Raw genomic sequence first — 21,034 nt, 5'->3', positions numbered from 1 at the left:
TTTGATTAAACCCCAAGCTTAATTAATTTCACCCTCATTCCCATTATTTTTCTCTCTCCTCGATCCTCCAACCCCATTCTCATGGTGGCTTCGTGGGTTAAGAGTGGTGAGATCGACGGTGGTAGGTTTCATATCATGGGTTCGTCGGTGGTTTATGAACATGGGTTCGTTGGAGGTTTCAGATCGTGGGGTTCGTTGGTGGTAAGTTGATGGGTTCGGATTGGTGGGTTCGTGGGTGGTTTGTGGGTAGATCGATAGGTTCGTGGTTGGTGGCTTGTGGGTGGTTTTAATTTATTCCAAATATGTGGGTTAGCCGGGGTCGGTGGGTTTGGTGGGTTGTTCAGGCTCATGGGTTTGGTGGGTTGCTCCGGCTTGTGGGTTCGTGGATTTGGTGGTCTGGGTTGCTATGGGTCGTATGTTTGGTGGGTTCAATGAGTTTTTGCGGCTCGTGGGTTCGATGGGTTGTTGCAGCTTGTGAGTTCATGGGTGCGGTGGGTCAATAGGTGATAGGCTAAAGTCGTATCACCTAATCAAAAGTAGTACCTAAATCCTCTAACTAATGTAGATAGGGAAGTAGAGTTAAATCCTCAAGAAAACAAGTCTTTCTAATCCTAATTAATTAATATAATCTAGACTATTTAGTAACCAAAATTGTTGTTATCAAAAGGGAATTAACTACGGAGATTAAGAATATGGAAAAATCAATAATAAAGAAGCCTAGGGTCATAGGTTCACCAATAATTAATATTCCGAGATAAAACATGACAATCAATAATCAACATTGCACATATAACATGATTAACAGGCTCTCCAATTTATAAATAAACATAGATCTAGCAGGCTCTCTCAATTTACTAAATCTAATTTCCTATTGAAAATAGTCTTTAATATCAAATTAACATCTGCTCGATTCATCAATTCAATATTGTTATACTTTTACAATCAAATCACATCATAATCCAATTGTAAGGAATTCAACCAATTCAATAAGAAATTATCATGAAATATCAATAATCAATAATAACAAATTATCCATTCATATTAATTATGGATCCCCTAAGAACCCTAGAATTAAACTACTCACGCATAATTAAATCTAAACAAATCAAAGCATATGAAAAAGACATGATTAAGATTAAAACAAGAAAATAAACAATAAGGGAGAGAAGAAGAAATACCGAAACAAGGAAATATGAAATTGCACTAAAAGGGAAGAACTTGAGTTAACAATAATCACCAACTAAAATCTCTCTATTGTTTTGAATATGAAAGAGAATAATGAAAAACCGTCCCTAAGAAAGATTACAAAAGAGTATTGATTCTAAGCTCAAAGATTAGCCCAAACAAAATACCTAAACGCCTGAAATTACTCATGCCCGATTAGGTGAAGGACCGCCTGATCGAGCCCGCCTTTTTCCTCGAATGCTGCTTTCTGGGCAGCCGCCCAATCGAGCTAATGGTCGCCTGATCGGGCCCGGCTTTCTTTGGCCAAAACCTTGAGCTTCTCTTCTAAATCTTTTGGGCTTCAAATGACAAGGCCCAACACCTCTTCTTGGTCCATTGCTCGGACCAATTTCACGAACCAAGCCCTTAATCACCGATACAATCGGTCTTGGGCTACGATCAACGGTCATAATATGCTACAAGCTCCAATATCCCGTAGTGGCCGGAAAACCATATGAAAAATCGACAAATCCGGGAAATTCCTACAAAACAAATGTAAACTCTACAAAACACTAGAAACCACACACTAGTGCTAAAAGTAGCTCCGAAGAGCTCAAATAGGCATATAAATGACCGTGGGACTGGAGATAAAATAGCACATAAAACGCGAATATCAAAATCCCCCAAGCCAAACCCTTGCTTGTCCCTAAGCAAGGCAATGAATCAAAACAAATCATAACTTCACCCCAATTTAAAATCCAAAATCCATAATACAACTCAAAGCCGATCCAACAAACATGCATCATAATCAATCACTCAAATCCATCCAATTATACCTATCTTCCCTAACAATTTTCAAGTAGAGCAAGCCACAAGAGCATATAGAATTCAAGACTAGTGCTCACACACTCGACTCTCATTTATGTGGCGTGTAAAGAATGTACTTGATCGCTCTCCAACCAACCCCTTTATTGTGAACAATGCCCTCCCAAACTCACAACACTCGTGTGTTTAAAGACATAAGCACTTTAACCTATATAGTCGACTCGGAATATATCAAGTCATCCTTTGTATTGATAAACAACTACTTTCACATCCATACAATTCCATGCACAAAGGTCGGAAGGTCTTTAAAGCTTGTAATGTAAGGCTTAGGTAAAGGGCAAGAAATATTTGGGAAAATGTGAGAGCAAAGCTATGCTTAAGGGAGCCAAATCCTCATAAAACCAAGGCCAAAAATAAATTATGACCAACCATTTCCAACACGACTCAACTCCACAAAAATTCACCAAACAATCAAATTAATATCTCCCAAAATTACAATCACTTACAACTTCACTCATAAAGATATGATAATATAAAACTTGAGTGAATAACAAACAATGAATTATTTCTTTCTTTTCTTCAAACTTGAAAAAAAAAAAATTCTTTTGAATTCTTCATTTTCTTTTCTTTTCTTTTCTTTTTGAGAAATATTTTTTTTTTCCTTTTGCTCTTTTTTTCTTTTTTATGTCACAATGAAATTTTTTAACTTTGAAACACAAATTCTCATTTTTTTTCCAATCACAATATCAAAGAACAAATTACTCTTCTTATTCTCCCACATTGTACAAAACATGTGCACACTACATCTCCCTCGCCTCACTAACTATTAGCTCCCCCAAGCCAAGCTTGGGACTAGTAACCAATGGGGCTTAAATAGGCTTGTAATGTGGTTAAATAAACAATAAAAGGGCACAAGCAACAACATGCATGGGTAGCAAGAAGGGAACAAATGTATCTAATATTGTTTGAAGGCTACCTAAAGGAATGAACGCCTTCGTCCTCCTCAATGTGAATAACAATGAATCATATAAACATTACTCATAGTTGCAAACCAATACTCAAGTTCATTGACATACCAGGAACTAACACACATTCAATTCATAATCAAATCAACTAGTTGTAGACACCCATTTGTGTCTCCCCAAAACCAAACCCAGTGATGAATATCTTTCACGTCGAATGATTATCGAATGAAGTGAAAGTGTGAAAAGTCTAAGTTGCGGTTAGTTTTTTTAAAAAATCTTTCTTTTTGTTTTCGAAAACCTGCTCTATTTTATAAAAATAGTCAGTCTAGTTCATTTTGGTCCATGACAAGGGTCCAATAATGATATAGTTGGATGGGGCTCGAAAAGAGCTTTCCAACGATACATTATAAGCCCAATTCCGATGAATAATGAGGAATTTATGGCCAAAATACTAAAATGGGTCCGGTTTGGTTCTTATATGCGGCCCAATGATCTAGAGGAGGGCCTGTTATTAAATATTAATTATCATTTCTAAAGTTATTAGGATTAGTTATAGTCTTCTAGAATTATCTACAAGGTTCTCTTAAATCCTTAAGGGATTAGGATTGATAATTATGTTTTATGAGTTTTACTTGGAATAAAAAAAGTGTTTTATATGAAAACACGATTTCACCCTTAACACGGATTTTATGACTTAATTTTATCAAGAAGTGGATTCCGCGTTGAAAACTTGTCATATTCCATTGCATTGCAAAACGACAAGTTTGTCGCCTAGCGCTGCAGTGCAGCGCCTGGCGACAAGTTCGCCTCTTTCGTTGGCGACAGGATGGTAATTTATTCCTTTTCAAACTCTAATTCTTTTCTATCAATTCCGGACTATTTTCTTATAAATAAGGTCCTTGGACCTCCGTTTTCAATAACCAGAATTCTCTAATACTTCTCTCTCTCTAAGCTAAAGCTTATTCTTTCTCCCTCTTTCTAGCCTAACCTTTTACAAACACAATTCCTCATACATTAGCACTAAACACACCTAGCCAAGTTCTAAGTTGCCTTCTCCCTAAACGTGAAATATTGATACCTTTTGAGGGTTCGGTCCCAAATCTCTATTTCAATTATTTAATTTAATTATTTTGATTTGATATTTTCCTTGAAGTTACTAACACGTGTATTTTGTTATTAAAAAGAGGTACGAGGCATCGAAGTAAGTACTTTAATTGTTTTATTGATATTATGATATAGAATTCATGTTTATATTGTTATTTTGATTCCTAGTATCATGTTAGGATGTTTTGTTGCTTCCTAGTATCATGTTTAGGGTAATAATTAAGTTTCTTATATCAATTATGATTTCTATGATGCTCCTATTCTCTTTCCTAATATCATGTTAGTATCATGTTAGGGCTAAAGCTTTGATCTTTATATGTTCAGTGACATGTTAGGATTTGTTATTAATCTTGTTAGTATCATGCCTAGGATCATGCAATTAATATTATGCTTTAACATGATTATTTTAATTATGATTGTTATTTCAATTGTGATTATTATTAATATGATTATTATGATGATTATTATGTTGCTTGATATATTATTATTGTTATTGCTTGATCACGCCTTTTATGCATGTTTAAAGGGAATTTGTACTTGTAATCACGCTTAATAAGATAATTAATAATCTTGTTTAGGGTTAATATGATTATAATTCAAGTGATCGCCAATAATAGTTTTATTTGTACATTAATATTCAACCAACATAGATTAAACAGGTTTAGGGTAAACTTAATGATTGCGTGTTAGTCAGAAAGCGCACATGAATACGAGAAGAATAAAGTAGAGGCCTATTTTTAGGGCAAGTTTAATCTCTTTTATAAGGTTGGATTTGTACCTTCATCCCCGAACTTCCAGTCATGGTTCCAGACCTATTGGAGTTAACGATCTCCTAGATCGTTAAGGGGTGTAATCTTCACCCTATGAATGGTTTACAAGTTCCTAAAACTTGTTGGCGACTCTTTTGCTCTAGCTTCCTTCCCTTTGGACGCCACCATGCTTAAGTGTATGATCACAATGGGGTTCTAGTTTGGGATAATGCTTGAAATATTCCCTACAGCTTTTTTGGCGACTCCGCTTGGGAGGATTTCTATTTTAATTCCTAAAATTTATTTTGGCAATGATTTAGAATGAGTAGATGAGACTCGAAAAGTTCTAAGTATTTCATGTGCGTAATTTTGATTAACATTATTGTCATATGCATAAAAAAGGTTCTCATTGGAAAGACCATCAGCAATGAGTCAAAAACATAGGATTTATGCACGTAAGAAATTTGAGAAATATCTTTCACAACTAGAATCGAAATAATACTACGAAAACTGGAAAATTCTAAGAACACAAAAAGCTGTTGAGGCATGTAGGAACTGGCGTCTAGAAAACTGAGCCTGTCGCCAATGATATGGCTCTGTCGCCTGGTGACAACATTGTCTTCTAGCGATAGGGATATATCCTGGCGACAGACCCTTTTGTCTGGCGCCAAGTTTTCCAATACCGAGCCAGAACTCTACCTTCTTGTTTTGACTGGTTCTAGCTCTGTTGGCTCGATTCTACTTCCTGATTGAGTTTTTCTCTCTTTTCTGAAACCCATATGTGTTCTACATATGGACATAACTGTAGGAAATATTTCAAGCATTATCCCTAGCTTGAACCCCACTGTGATCATACACTAAAGTATGGTGGCGTCCAAAGGGAAGGAAGATAGAGCAAAAGGGTCGCCAACAAGTTTTAGGAACTTGTAAACCGTTCACGAGGTGAAGGTTACACCCCTTAACGATCCAGGAGATCGTTAAGTCCAATAAGTCTGGAACCATGATTGGTAGTTCGGGGATGAAGGTACAAATCTAACCTAAAAGAGATTGAACCTGCCTTAATAATCGACCTCTACTTTATTCTTCTCGTATTCATGTGCGCTTTCTGACTAACATGCAATCAATAGGTTTACCCTAAACCTTTTTATCTATGTTGGTTGAATAGTAATGCACAAATAAAACTATTATTGGCGATCACTTAAATTATAATCAAATTAACCCTAAACAAGATTATTAATTATCTTATTAAGCGTGATTACAAATACCAATTCCCTTTAAACATACATAAAAGGTGTGATCAAGCAATAACAATAAATATCAAGCAACATAATAATAATCAAAATAATAATGTTAAAGCATAATAATGGCAAGATCCTAGGCATGATACTAACAAAATTAATAACAAACCCTAGCATGTCACTAAACAATAAAAAAATCAAAGCTTTAACCCTAACATGATACTAATATGCTTTTAGGAAAAGAATAGGAAGCATCGCAGGAATCACAATTGTCATATTTGATATTAGAAATTATAGTTGTTACCCTAAACATGATACTAGGAAGATCAAAGCACCCTAACATGAAACTAGGAATCATAATAACAACCTAGACATGATTTCTATATCAATAAATCAATTAAAGCACTTACTTGATGCCTCGTATATCTTTTTAATAACAAAATACACACATTAGTAACTTCAAGGAAATAAAATCAAACAATTAAATTAAATAATTAAAATAGAGATTTGGGACCAAACCCTCAGAAATATCAAACCTTTCACGTCTAGGGCGAAGGCAACTTCGAACTTGGCTAGGTGTGTCTAGTGCTAATGTATGAGAAATTGTATTTGTAAAAGGGTTGGCTAGAAAGAGAGAGAGAATCAAGAATTTCTTGATGACAGTTGGTGAAAGAGATAATTAGAGAGAATAAGAATTGATGAGAAGAATTGATGAAAATTGATAGAAATTGATGATCGAAAACAGAATTTTAAGAGGCTATTTATAGAGAAAATAAGTCGAACGAATAAAAAAACGAATCAGAGTTTCGACGAGAATAAAACTCGATTAGCGCCAGACGCTGGTAATTAGCGCCAGGCGCTGAAGGTTAGCGCCAAGCGTTAATGCTTGTCGCCAAGCGCTAATAATCAGTTTCACGCGTTTTTGCTTTTATCATATCTTTTGATCCGGAAGTCCAATAAAGTATATAATATGTCGTTGGAAAGCTCTTGAAGTCTACTTTCCAACCCAATTAGAATCAGATTAAAATCTTGTATAGATAAAAAGATATGGCCGAAATAGTGGAAGGGTGTTGTTTTGGGTATTTTGTCCCTCGGAAGAGTTACGTCACAAAGTCTGGTCCGGCATGAGCTGTACCTGAAAAACAACGGAGACTCTGGGTGGTTGGAGCTCCGCCTCTGACGATCAAGTTAGTAACTTGAATAGGAGTAAAAAGGTGCGGAAATTTAGGTGGGGATCTGCTCGGATTCCAAGCTCAGGATGTCTCTATCCAAGAGTAAATGTGTAATAAATGGAAAAACGTGCCTCCAAATGGAGGAAATCTCCCTATTTATAGGGTCCTTGGGAATTGTGCCCCTGATTAGGTCATCAAGCCCTAATCATTGGTGGGCTGCGCCGCATTGCGTCTTTCTCGGGATTTGGGCCATGAAGGCCGCCTTTTTCCCATTCCTTTGGGAGGACACGTGTCAAATAGGGGTTGGTCCAGTTTTGACTAACCGTAAGGTGACACGTGTCACCTTCTGATTGGACCACGTGTCAGGGTAAAATTACCCCAAACAGGTGTCAGTTTTAGATAGAGTTTCATATCTCATTCATATCTTTTTCGTTATAGCTCGGATTTAATATTATAATATATCATTGGAAAGATAATTTCAAGATCTATCCAACCATATAAAGTTTGGATAAATATTATGTGGCACGAAAATAAAATCTGAATATATTCCACTTCGTACAAAACAAGGATTCTTAAAAGGAGTAATTTATTCAATGTCAAACTCTTTGAAACATAATTATCAATCCTAACTCCATTAGGATCTAAAAGAACCTTCTAGAGTATTCTAGAAGACTATAATCAATCCTAATAGCTTTAGGAATGATAATTAATAATAGGCCCTCTCCTAGATCATTGGGCCGCATATAAAAACCAAATCGGGCTCAGTTTAGTATTTTGGCCTTAACTTCCTCATTACTCATCGAAATTGGGCTTATAATATATCGTTGGAAAGGTCTTTTCAAGCCCTGTCCAACTACACCATTATTGGACCCTTATCATGGACCAAAATAAACAGGATTGCATGTTTTTCATAAATAAGGTAAGAAAAGAAATATTTTCAAAAACAGAAAGAAAATATATTTTAATAAAAACATCCTCATCACTAGACTTTTCACACTTTCGCTTTGTTCGATAATCAAATGACATGAAAGGTATTCATCACAGGGTTAGGTTTTGGGGAGACATAAATGGGTGTCTACAATAATCCTCTAGGAATTCATGCTCCATCTACCCAATCGAACGCTTCCTGGAAACGAAGGGTACATCCGAGATTGTTGAATTCACCAAACCATGGAAGCGAGTTTAACTCGCAGGGTCCCATCCACATGCGCCAACCCTTCCAAAGGTAAGGATTCCGCGCGGTGCATCTGGACTCATAACCATGGACCCTCTTTGACTAACCCATATCCTGAAATTTAGAGAACTAGAGCCATGGTTAGGTTACAAACTCATTGCATCATATTGTGACTACTTGACTACTTGTGCATCTCTTACGTGTGCATACTTATTATGTGGCTAAGCTAACCGTTGGTTTGACTTGTGATTGAGTCTAAATAAACTAATTAATGACTAAAAGGACTTTGCTTAATTAATTAATTAATTTGAGTAATTTAAAGGCCCATAAATTAATCAAATCAGCTTAGTACGACTTTAGGCCTGTCCCTCTAGAGTAAAAATACTGAAAACAGTCCTAGATCGATGTTTCAGCAATGGCACAAAGGTCTAGGATGTGGCGCCAAACACTACTGTGCAACGCCTTGCGACAGCCTTGTCGTCTGGCGCTGCACTTCAGTGTGCGGCGACAGTCCTGTTGCTTTGGCGACAGTTCAGTTTATTACTCGAGTCATCACGAGGAGTCTAATTAAACAGTTTGACCAGTTTGTTAATGGCAGTAGCCATATTTATTCCATAATTGAGCCTAAGCACTTAGTTCCATGGTCATACACAAGAGTCTTAATATGTCACTTGCACTCACTAGTCTTAGAACACACTTTGTATATGTCACCATGACCATGTCATGACCATGTCTTAGCACTAGTACAAAACTAACCTAAGGTAACACCCAAAAAGTGTTACATAATGTGATAAAAGTGTTATTATAGACAATAGGTAACACTTTAGTGGGTGATACTTCCGCCCATGTTCCCTAAGGTCTTATGTAACACTTTGGGTAACATATAGTAACACTTTTAAAAGTGCTCCTTTAAACCCCCTTATGTAACACTTTTTTATATTTTTAGTATCATTTTTAAAGTGATACCTTTTATTTCTCAAGTAACACTTACTCATCTTTAGTAACATTTTTGGATCATTTAGGAACACTTTATCTAACATTACGTATCACTTTTTCGAACAAATGTATCACATAGTTGATTATAAGGTAACATTTTTCAATCATCTTATGACATATTGTAGCACTTTATTCGACATTATGTATCACTTTTTCCATACTACTGTAACACCTTATTAATTAATAGGTACCATTTATTTATTTATTTATTTATTTATTTATTTATTTATTATTATTATTATTATTATTATTATTATTATTATTATTATTATTATTATTATTATTATTATTATTATTATTATTAATATTACTATTATTATTATTATTACATGTTCAACAACAACGATAGTGAATTTAACATATACGATAAACAATTATTTGAATTTATGTAATTTCATAGTTTGTTTACAAAAATCCATAAACACCAATTTTTTGTTTGAATCGGATAAGTAAAAAAATAAAATAAAATAAAATAAAAAAATAAAAAAAACAAAACAGAAATAAGTCAGCTTCGGCCTTTAAATTAGACCACCAAATTCTTCCCACTTCTTTGTTTCAAAACTTATTAAAAAAAAAAAGAATGGCAATAGTAACATCAGCAGGCAGCGCAACAGTTGACATTGTCCGGACAGAGAAAGCATAAGCAGCAGCTACAAGGAAATATAGCAGTACCAAGGCAGCAAATAGCAGTAGCAGCAGACAACGATAGTAGTAGATAGCAGTGACAGCAGCATGCATCAGCAACATCGGGAAGAAAACAGCAGCATGCATCAGCAACATTGGGCAGAAAACAGCAGCAGATAGTAGTAACAGCTAGCAGCAGAAAGCAGTAATAGCTTACAGCAGAAAGCAGTAACAGGCGAAGAGCAAAAACAGCAACAGAAAGCGGAAACAGCAGCGACGGTAACAACATCAACTACTAGTACTATGTACTTGTATGCAATCACGCTCATGGCATCTGAATTGCTACTCCAATCCTTCATCTTCAACCATTTGATCCTATGTATTTGTAAAAGCAACATATATCAGACAACCAGAACAAAAAATAATAATCACATTTAGTGCTTTCTAAAAGTGAATATTTAACCATTACCTCATTTTGTTGTTGTTCAGTAGACTGTAAATTAGGAACATGATCTCTAAGTTCTGGAATGGATGACACATTTTCAAGTGATCGAGTCAAAGTATCCACCACTTTAGGATCAATTTGCTTGAGCGTCTTCATTAATTCTGCTACTGTTTCTTTCACAATTTCGTCTTTATAAGGCTTTAAAAACTCATCGGGAATTATTGGTTTGTTGCTCTTTCTCCTTAGTGAACATATCCCTGGATGCTTTTTTTTTTTTATGTCCAAAGTTATTTGGTTTATTCATTACTTCATAGTATGCAAAATCTCCATCAATTTCACTTTGCATTTGAACCTCCTCCATCTTGTCCTATAATGGAAATATAACAAATAAATAACTAGCTAATTTCACACAAATAAGTATATTCCAAAAAGAAAAATAGAGACAACGGGACTTACAATGTTACTTTGGGTGGGCTCATAAGAAGTTTTGTATTGTTTGTCTGCTTTCCTTTTACGACTTTCTTTGTACACGTGTGCTAAGGACAGTGGCTTCTTTTCAACATCTAGTTGTTGCTAAAATAAAAAAAAAATACATCCAAATAAGAATTCAATTAAGATTGTTAAATGATAATAGTGAGAACAATAAAAAAAAAAGGAATAACGGTATAAAAAATACCAATTTATGTTGTTTCCTCGCGAAAGTCATCGGACCCATAGTGTGCCTATCTATTTGATCTTTACTTATTTCACTTTTCTTTTTGCTATCTTCCTACATGCAGGCATAGCACACATTTCATAGCTTAACCTCTTTTATTTTGAGAGGGTAATAAGCAATTGTAATATATATAACGGATACAAACAATAAACTTTACCTAAACTTGTTCCAAATTCCAAAATTCTAGCAACTCTTTGAAATGCGCTTCTGGAATTGTATTAGGTGGATCGGCCAACCTATCACCATCATTTTTGTATGGAGTAAAGTGTCTTGCCTTTACACTACATTTATATTTACGCCAAAGCCTTCCCACGGATGACAATACACTGCCTTTACCTTCTCCAGGGATAATGAATTTCTTCTGCATTAAGCAAAACATTAAACATTAAAATTAGGGAGCACCAAAAGAAGCGCATCTTAACCAAGAACACTACATTATTCTTTTTATCATAATATATTTCAAATTGTACTTGTATCAGAATTGTACTTGTATTATAATGTATCAGAATTTATCACGCTATATTATTTTTTATATCAGAAATTTTTTGCTATGTAGGGTGCTGGATGTGTGAAAAAAAAAATTACAAGGGGGATCTAGTTAAGATAGCTACTTGGCAGAGGCCTACTTGTTTGCTATTGTGAAGGTCAGGTCTTTTGCAAGTATGTTAAATATGTGGCTGCTAGATAAAGTCAAGTGTATGTTGTATCTTCTCACAATAAAAAACATTGATCTCTATGAAAATTACAGTAGCTATGTAACTCATACTCTGTATAAAAGACACAAAATACTGGCTTTTGAATGCATAATAAAAGGTACATACCTTCACATAACTCTAGATTTCTTCCTTGTCTTTAACATGATGCCAATTAATCTTGTTCAACGGCGCTAGAGAAGCATTACGAGCTATTGTCCCTAAGAATCTTGTAAATGTATCTACGGTCTTATCGTTAGGGCCAATAGGCTTTCCCATTTCATTAAGAAAAATAAGCTTACGCTCTTCTAATGTCCATTCATGAACATCCTTACACATAGTTGGTCCTCTGGTACGCTTCTTTTTTGGAAGTGCTACATCAACATTAACTGAACAAAGTCATTAAAATCATGTATTTCTCTTAACATATCTATCTTAAAATATTTAGAACGGAATAATAGTGATCATTACCTAATTGTTCACTTTCGTGATCTTGATTCATTAATGGCTCAACTTGCATTCCTAGCTCCTTGGGGGTAAGAGTACTCAAATCTTCACTATACTCATCTTCTTCATCTGCATATTGTTCCAAATTGCATTCATTTGAACCCATATGATTCTCGTAATCTTCATGTAATTCAGGTTCAATTCTTTGTGGTTGTGAAAAAATGTGTGCTTGCGAACCCCCTAAAAGCACTTGTGAACTAGCCCTGTTTACAGGTTGTAGTTGTCGTTGTAATAAATCAGTTTGTTTTGCTCTTTTCTCTTTTTCTATCAATTGTGTTTTCATTTTCCTGAAAGCACTGAGTGAACCAGGAGCAACCATTGCCTTACTCTGCGCTATTTTAGCTTAGACACCATTCCCAATCTCAACCTCTTTCTTTTGCTGACTATAGGACGATAGATTTTTCTGTGCAGTAGACTTGCCTAATTGGATTTTTCTTTGCGTTGAATCTCTCCCTTGCAACCCTTGCCCTACTTGTTGTTTTTTCGGTGTTTTGATGACGCATCTTAACAAGATTAGCCATTGGTACTGAAGAGACACTTGTCGTGTCTTTAATGTTTGTGGGAATCTTCCCTCTCAATGCCACAACCTGTAATAATGTATTCGTAAAACATTAAAAGTATTACATGAGTTTTTATCTATTCTGATTCACATAATTAAGTTGTCAGAAAAAAAAAAATAGAAACACCTTTTTTGAATGAGACCTCAAGTTTACACTGTTTTTCCTTATCTGATTTTCATCCTCTTCACTTGAGTGGTTCAATTCACCCTCTTCATCAGGTGTGTACTCGTCAGTATCTTTAGTCACCTTCTTGCTTTTTTTCGTTTGTTTTGATCCCTTCATAGATTGTTTTAATTGATAATCCATGGACATAACCTCCAAATCCTTCATTCTGCTTCTATTTTGTTCTATCCTTGCTTGTCTAGCTTTCTCATAATCTGCCATCGCTTCCTACAGGAAAACTCATACCAAAAACATCAGATTAGTCCTGCAGTGATTAGTCCTTGAAACACAAAGAAGAGGGAATGGAAGAGTGTACTTGCAGTGATGAGTCATGGAAATATGTATGTATTGTTGGCATTCAGTTTGGTACAAATAGCATTCAAAACTCAGCCTTTTATGACAATAATAATACAGATATGGATTCAGCCTTTTATGACACTAAGCCACTATGACATCCCTCAAGAACTCAGCATTAGCTCTGAATTTGACGCACACACACACACACACACACACACACACACACACACACACATTTAAGCTCTGATTTCATATCTGATTTTCAGTTCTGAACTTCAGATCTGAAATTCAGGTCTGAATTTAGGTCTAAATTCCAGGTCTAATTTTAGTTGTGAAATTCAGGTCTGATTTCAGTTGTGAAATTTAGGTTTGATTTCAGTTCTAATATTCAGGTCTGATTTCAGTTCTAAAATTCAGGTCTGATTTCAGTTCTGATTTTGTCAAAAGTGAGAGTAGTGAGGGAACAGGTTGCTTCTAGGGGTGAGCAATGCATAAAACTTTGTCAAAATTCCCAAAATTGGAAAATTAGAACCAATGGGTACATGTTCTGGTTTAGGGAACCTTGCCGTTATCTTGACTTGATAACATAGTGCTGCTATAGAGTTACTTTGAGATAATGATTATTTTTGCAAATGCAACATGAATTAACATTCACAACTAAACATGGTAAAAAATAGTGCAGCTTTGAGCTACATTCGAGCACTATCTGGTTTTGCAAACAGAAAAATAAAGGTGAATTTCACAATACTCAAAGGTCCCAAAGATTTTTAACATATGTTTTTGCAAGTTGGCTGCAACAAAGTTCAATTAAGACACCAAGGTCCATCATTGCAAGAATTGTAATCACACTCTAAGTCTAAACCTCAAGAGTCATGACAAGTTGACAGTGCTAAATCAAGGCATTTATCATCATTGATGAAAATTCTAACTACTTGCACACATGCAATGAACCCACAACTAGAAAAACAAAAGTAGCAGCAGCAGGACAGCAGGGGAAAAAAAAAAGCAAAAGCAGCAGTAGCAGGACACAGGGGAAAAAAAAACAAAAGGAAGCAGTAGCAGGACACAGCCACCAACAATCACTTTAACATATTTGAACCACAACGTTCGTTGCAACACACATATGACCTTTTTCAGCTACTGCTCACAGTGCTAGATAACACACATTCATAAACATTTATCGTTCAATGCAAGTTGTCAGCAAGAAAGTTTATTCTGTAAAAGGTGTAAATTAAATAGGATTCAAAAGAAGGACATACAAGCCAACCACCCCAAGATTCTAAGGCTCCAATTTATTTACCACACTGATTTCAATATAAGTCAAAAAAAGAAAAAATAAGAGAGAAGGGAACAAAGAAAGAGCACCTGATTAGAAGTTTGAGTACCTCAGAAAAGAATGAGCACCTCAGCACACCTGACTGCACATAAAACAAAGTCTAGATTAATTTACATATTCTAAGTAGAAAGGATATTTCAACAGTTGGCTAAATGTAATTTGGGTCCTTGTGAAAATAAGAATGACCCTTTGAATATTCAACTGCCACTATAATATCAAACCTCAAATCAAATCAACTAGCAACATAGAGGTGCTCTGTTGCACAACACTTAATTTGACCACTGACTTAAAAACAAAAAAAATAACACAAGAAGTTAAGATAGAAAAATAAAACAGTACAATGATAGTTTGTCAAATCCACAAAATAGGTTTAAATCTATGATAATAATTCTAATTAAATTCTCCAGACACGTCACTTTGATGGTTCCATCCAATCCCAATCTGTGTCATCTATAACGGAACTTTCTTCTCGATTATCATCCAAAATTTCATTGTTCACAGGAACCTCAACTCTGTCATAAGCAGCTTCTCTGCACCAATTATGATGTTCAACATCACTTGTATCAGAAATTACATCCTCCGCGGGTTCATGAACTTCACTCATAAACGTTTGTTCAGATTGCCCCTCGACATAAAAAAAGTCTCTTGGCAAATTTCGGTTCACATAGTACTAATCTTCTTCAAGGCTATCTTGAGTATAGAACACTTGATGCACTTGTGATGCCAAGACAAAAGGATCATCTTTAGAGCACAGTTTCTTAAAGTTAACACGAGTGAGTCCATAATCGTCTACTTCCATATGGAACCAATCACACTTGAATAACACAACGCTGAAAGCACTCCAATAATATATCTTTATTATAGACCTTATAATCCCATAGTATGTGACATCACCAAGAACGGTATTGTGATCCTTGCTACTCGCGAAGCTTGGAGTCAAAGTTGTCACAAAGACTCCACTATTTTGCGTTTTACACTTTTCATCATGATCTCTTGTGTAGAACTTATATCCATTACAAAAATATCCGGTGTAGCTCCGTGCAACACTAGAAGGACCTTTGGATAGCCACTTGATATGATCTAGGACATTATCCACCTCAACCTTTCCTCTAAACCAAACCATGAAATCATTGCTATGCTCTTGTGCCTCTTTCCACCTTCTTTTTCATTTGTCTCTAGACTTCTTCTTTACAAACTCTTCATGTTCCCTTCATGGTATTAAACAACCATATAAGTAAGATAATAAAACAATATAAATTCAAACACAACGGAAAAAGATAATCGAAAAATTACTCACTTGATGTAATTCTCAACTTGGTCATCTTCACAATTAAACAACACATAAAGATGTGCTAGAGTCATTGTGTTTGAATCAAGAGTGTATGAATTCCCTTTCTTCTTCCCTTTCTTTTTCCTCCCAAGAGGATAACCTGCCTTAGGGAAAAAAGGTGATTCTTAATCAATTTCATTACTTTTCTCTTGACTTTTGTTAAACCACTTAGATCGCTTCTTTACACTTGCATTTAAATACCTAGAGCATAATATCAAGCACTCTTCAGCCAAATAACCTTCAGCTATAGAAGCCTCGGGGCGACATCAATTTTTAACATATGATTTTAACTTTCCAAGGTACCTTTCTATAGGGTACATCCACCAATCACAAACTAGTCCACCACGCTTTATTTCATTAATTAAATGAATCGGTAAGTGGACCATTATGTCAAAAAAAGATGGTGGAAATATTCTTTCTAGTTCACAAAGAGTCTCAACAATTTGTGTTTGAAGGCGATCCAAATCTTTTGGATTGATGACTCTCTTGCATATTTCTCTAAAAAAAAGCCACTCAATCTTATAAGAGGTAAAGCAACATGCTTTGGTAAAGTTTTTCTAATAGCTGACGGAAGCAAGTGTTGCATTATTGTATGAGCATAATGATTCTTGTACCCCGATATTTTCCCCTCCTTCACTTGCACACACCTTGCAATATTCTATGCACAACCTTGGGGCAGCTTTGCCTTCTTCAAAACACTACAAAATATGCTTTTCTCTTCCTTCGTCATTGAGATTGATGCTTTGGGCAGCAAAACATACCGCCCGTCACCTGCATCTATAGGGTGTAGCTGTTCCCTTATACCAATTTCTTGTAGATCTAATCGAGCCTTATGAAGATCTTTTGGCTTTCCAGGTATGTCTAACAAAGTTGCTAGCACATTATCACATACATTTTTTTCAATGTGCATGACATCCAAATGATGATGACACCCACAATCTTTCCAATAAGGCAAAGTGTGGAAGACAGAGGACTTTCTCCATGGACAATCTACATATTTCTTTTTTGGTTATAACTTTCCAAACTTGTTTTCCCAGTTTTCCAACAAGCTTAAAATTTGATCCCCTGTTAAAGGATCTGGAGATGTCCTCTCTTCCTTTTCCTCGTTAAAAGACTCCATATCATACCGCCAAGGATGATTTTCATCTAACCATCGACGATGAGCCCAATAGCAGGATTTGTTGCTATTATTCAAGTGATGATGATCAGTCTCATAGTGACAATAGGGGCATGCAAACTTCCCTTTTGTGCTCCAACCAGATAGCATAGCATAACCTGGAAAGTCGCTGGTCGTTGATTGTAAGGCAGCACGCATCTTAAATGTTTGACGCTTCTACGCATCATATGTGTCCAACCCATACTCCCACAAATCTTTAAGTTCTTGAACCAATGGTTGAAGGTAGACATCAACGTCATTTCCAGGAGAGGTGGGCCCAGGAATAAGGAGATATAACATTAAGAATTCTGGTTTCATACACATCCATGGTGGTAAGTTGTAATTAATTATAAAAATAGGCCATGTACTATGTTGTGTGCTCATAGTTCGAAATGGATTAAATCCGTCACTTGCAAGCCCCAAACGAACATTACGTGTTTCATTAGCAAAATCTGGGTACTTTTGGTCAAACTCTTTCCACGCCTCACCGTCAGTAGGATGCCTCAATAACTCATCTTTCTTTCTTTCTTCATCATGCCACCTCATTAGCTTTGCTGTTTCTGAACACATGTATAACCTTTGAAGCCTTGGTTTAAGAGGAAAATGCCAAAGAACTTTTGCGGGGACTTGATGCACTTTCTTAGATGGTTGATTGGTAATATCTTTTTGGTTTTCAGTCTGTGTTTCTTTCCACCTTGGAGCATGACAAACATGGCAAGACGTGGCAGCTTCGTGCTCCTTCCAATATAGCATACAATCATTACAACATGCATCAATCTTGTCATAATGAAGACCTAGATCTTTTATCAATTTCCTTGCCTCATTAAAAGAGTTAGGCAAATTGGATGCATCTTGTAACACTTCTCGAAAAAGCTCCAAAAAATCTAAAACTGCTATATTAGTTAACCCATGAGTACACTTCAAAAGGTAAAAACGAATAAGAAATGATAGCTTTGAAATTTTTTTGCACCAAGGATATAGCTCTTGTTTTCCGTCTTCAACTAACTTATAAAACTTCTTAGCTTCATCATTTGGCTCATCTCCAACCCCTTCACACCTTTCTACCACATCTCTATGAACATCATATATCAGACGTTCAATATCATCATGCATGTCTTCAACATCCCTCTCGTTATTTGATGTTGATGACAAGCCCTTTTCATAACAATGCCAACCTTCAGTGTCAGGCTCGATCCCGTTTGCAATCAAATGATTGAAAATTGTCTCTCTATGATGCCAAAAGCGATGATAGCACACCTTACACGGGCAAGAAATTTGATCTCCAATTGCTTGTGTTGAAAACGCTTTATCTATATAATCCTCTACACCTTTCTCATACTCATGACTAGATAGTAAGAAGTTGGTCCAACTACTCATTTTGTCTCCTTTACCAAAATATTAACATAAGTGAATTTAAAGAAAAGAAGACTGCTATACGTAAGAGAAGAAAATAACTTAATGTTTGGGGACTATTTTTGTGTCTTTAGGTTACTACCATCTCATCTTCATTACAAAATAACTACAAGTATCTTAGCATGCTACTTTTAACAGATCAAACTAATAATTAGCTACTTTTTTCATCAAATTTACCTTAGCATGCTACTTTGCTTCGCTAATAAAAATATGAATAAATACTATTAACTTATTTTTAACATTCTGACATCACACCACAACCAAAATAGCTACAACCTATGCCCTCTCAAACTCATACCACGAACCTACAAATTAATGATATCCACAATAAAGTGGACCGCCTCGAATATATGAATGAACCTAAAAAAGACTCTGCCAAAGGTTGTAACCCAAACCACAAAGCGAGAAGCCAAGAACACATGACTACCTATGTCAATTATCACCCCTATAAAAACACAGGCAACTAAATACGGATACGGCCTCTGGATAAATAGGTTCCAAAAGGCATAGAATTCTGTTAAATTAGCTGCTAGTATAATTACTATTAGATTTAAGGACCAATTACCCCAAGCTAATTTGACTAATTACATCTTCAGTTTTTATATTCATTCGATTGCACATCACACCAAGCAAAGCAGATATACATGCATACATATAAAATGAAAACTGCAATTTTGATCTTACAATCCAAACCTCTGAAATTGCAATATGCCTCACAAAAACCCCAATAAGCAGAAATCCAAGCAAGGACTATAATTAATAACACTAACTGTAGACACCTAAAAATGTCTCCCCAAAACCAAACCCGATGATGAACAACCTTTCACCGCCATTATTGGTCGGGTTGAGTATTTAATCTTAGAGTGCTTAAATCCATATTTCCATTTCATAAACCAACCCAAATTCTAGACCATTTCCCCAAACCATAACTTATTTTTCTCTTTTCGTGCCTTTAAACCCAAAATAATTCATTTCGTGTCTTTTAAAATCATTCATTTCGTGTCCTTTTTATAAAAACGTTTAATCCAGTTTATTTTGGTCCATAATCTAGGTCCAAGGATTTAATAATTTTATGGGTCTTTAAAAGAGATTTCCAACGATATATTATAAGCCCAAATCCGAGTTATAACGAATAAGTTATGACTAAAATATTAAACTGAGCCCAAACCGAACCTAAGCTCACCTTACCTACGACCCAATGATCGTGTGGAGGGTCCAAATGATTTAATCCCATTTCTAAACCAATTAGGATTAATTAGAAGCATCCATAAGTTTCTAAAAGATCCTAATTATCCTTTTTGAAAAGATAAGATTAAAGAGTTTGAAATTGATTAAAACTCCTTTTTTTGAAAGTCCTAATTTTATTCGAATTGAAAGACAATCAAAGATAGACAGATATTATTTTCGTGCCTCATAGTTTTTATCAAAATTTTATATGATTTTATATCCCTTGAAATTTTCTTTCCAATGATATATTATAATATGAATTCTGATCTATAACGGAAAAGATATGAATAAAATGTCAAACTCTATCCAAAACTGACACCGTCTCACTATTTCGGCCATATCTTTTATTCTATGAAATATTTTAATCTGATTCTAAATGGGTTATAAAGTAGACTTCAAAACATTTCCAACGATATCTTATTCATCTTATTCCGATTTCTGGATCAAAAGATATGATAAAAACAAAAACCGCAAAAACTGCAGTCTATCGAGTTTTATTCCGATTTAATTCGGGTGTTATCTTAATTCTTCAACCCTTCTTTTTTTTCTCTATAAATAGAGGTCATATCACCCATTTTCCAATCATCAACAAGCTTGATCATCAAATCCTTTTCTCTTTCTATCTTTTACACCAAAAATCATTCTCTTCTCTCTCTCCAATATCCTAAGCCTTAAACCTATATTCCTAATTACACCATTCTTCCCTTAAGCACTCCAAAGAGTCTATACTAAACCCGAGGTTCCGTCCTTAAACCAAGGCGTGAAAGGTATAAATAACTGAGGGTTTGGACAAAATCAAATCTATATTTATTTAATTTAATTTTCATTTGCTTTATATTTTTATTGAAGTTACTAATAGTTTATTCATGATGTAGCAATTTAAAGGAACACGCAGAATGTGAGTAATTAAATAATTTAATTACTCTTATTTCATTTTAATATTGCTAGTATCATGATTAGGTTAATTTTATATTTGATTTGACTAATATTATTATTGTTGAATTGCTTCTAATATTAATGTTTGTTCTATTATTTATTATTATGATCACTATATTGCATGTTTAAAGGGAATATGTAATTGAAAATCACGACTAATAAGATAATTTGGACAACCGGTTTAGGTTCCTTTTTAATCTTGTTGTTTAATCAAGTGATCACGATATTTTAGAATTATGTGGTGCAT

At 35.1% G+C, this 21,034-nt stretch overlaps 1 protein-coding gene across 1 annotated transcript; it reads right to left on the bottom strand.

Moving 5' to 3' along the window:
• Positions 1-17,388: 17,388 nt before the first annotated feature.
• Positions 17,389-18,588, bottom strand: LOC145572943 (uncharacterized). The gene has a single exon (XM_081631769.1). The coding sequence runs from the start codon at positions 18,586-18,588 to the stop codon at positions 17,389-17,391; it is 1,200 nt and encodes a 399-aa protein (XP_081487895.1).
• Positions 18,589-21,034: the final 2,446 nt, after the last annotated feature.

The sequence above is a fragment of the Chenopodium album genome, chromosome 2, assembly GCF_948465745.1.
Source record: "Chenopodium album chromosome 2, dcCheAlbu1.1, whole genome shotgun sequence".
Classification (NCBI taxonomy): domain Eukaryota; kingdom Viridiplantae; phylum Streptophyta; class Magnoliopsida; order Caryophyllales; family Amaranthaceae; genus Chenopodium; species Chenopodium album.
Note: the sequence above shows the minus strand (reverse complement) of the source record. Positions and strands in the feature narration are given on the sequence as shown.

Coding starts and splice junctions, on each gene's coding strand:
- LOC145572943 (XM_081631769.1), bottom strand. CDS start 18,588: ATGAGTAGTTGGACCAACTTCTTACTATCTAGTCATGAGTATGAGAAA.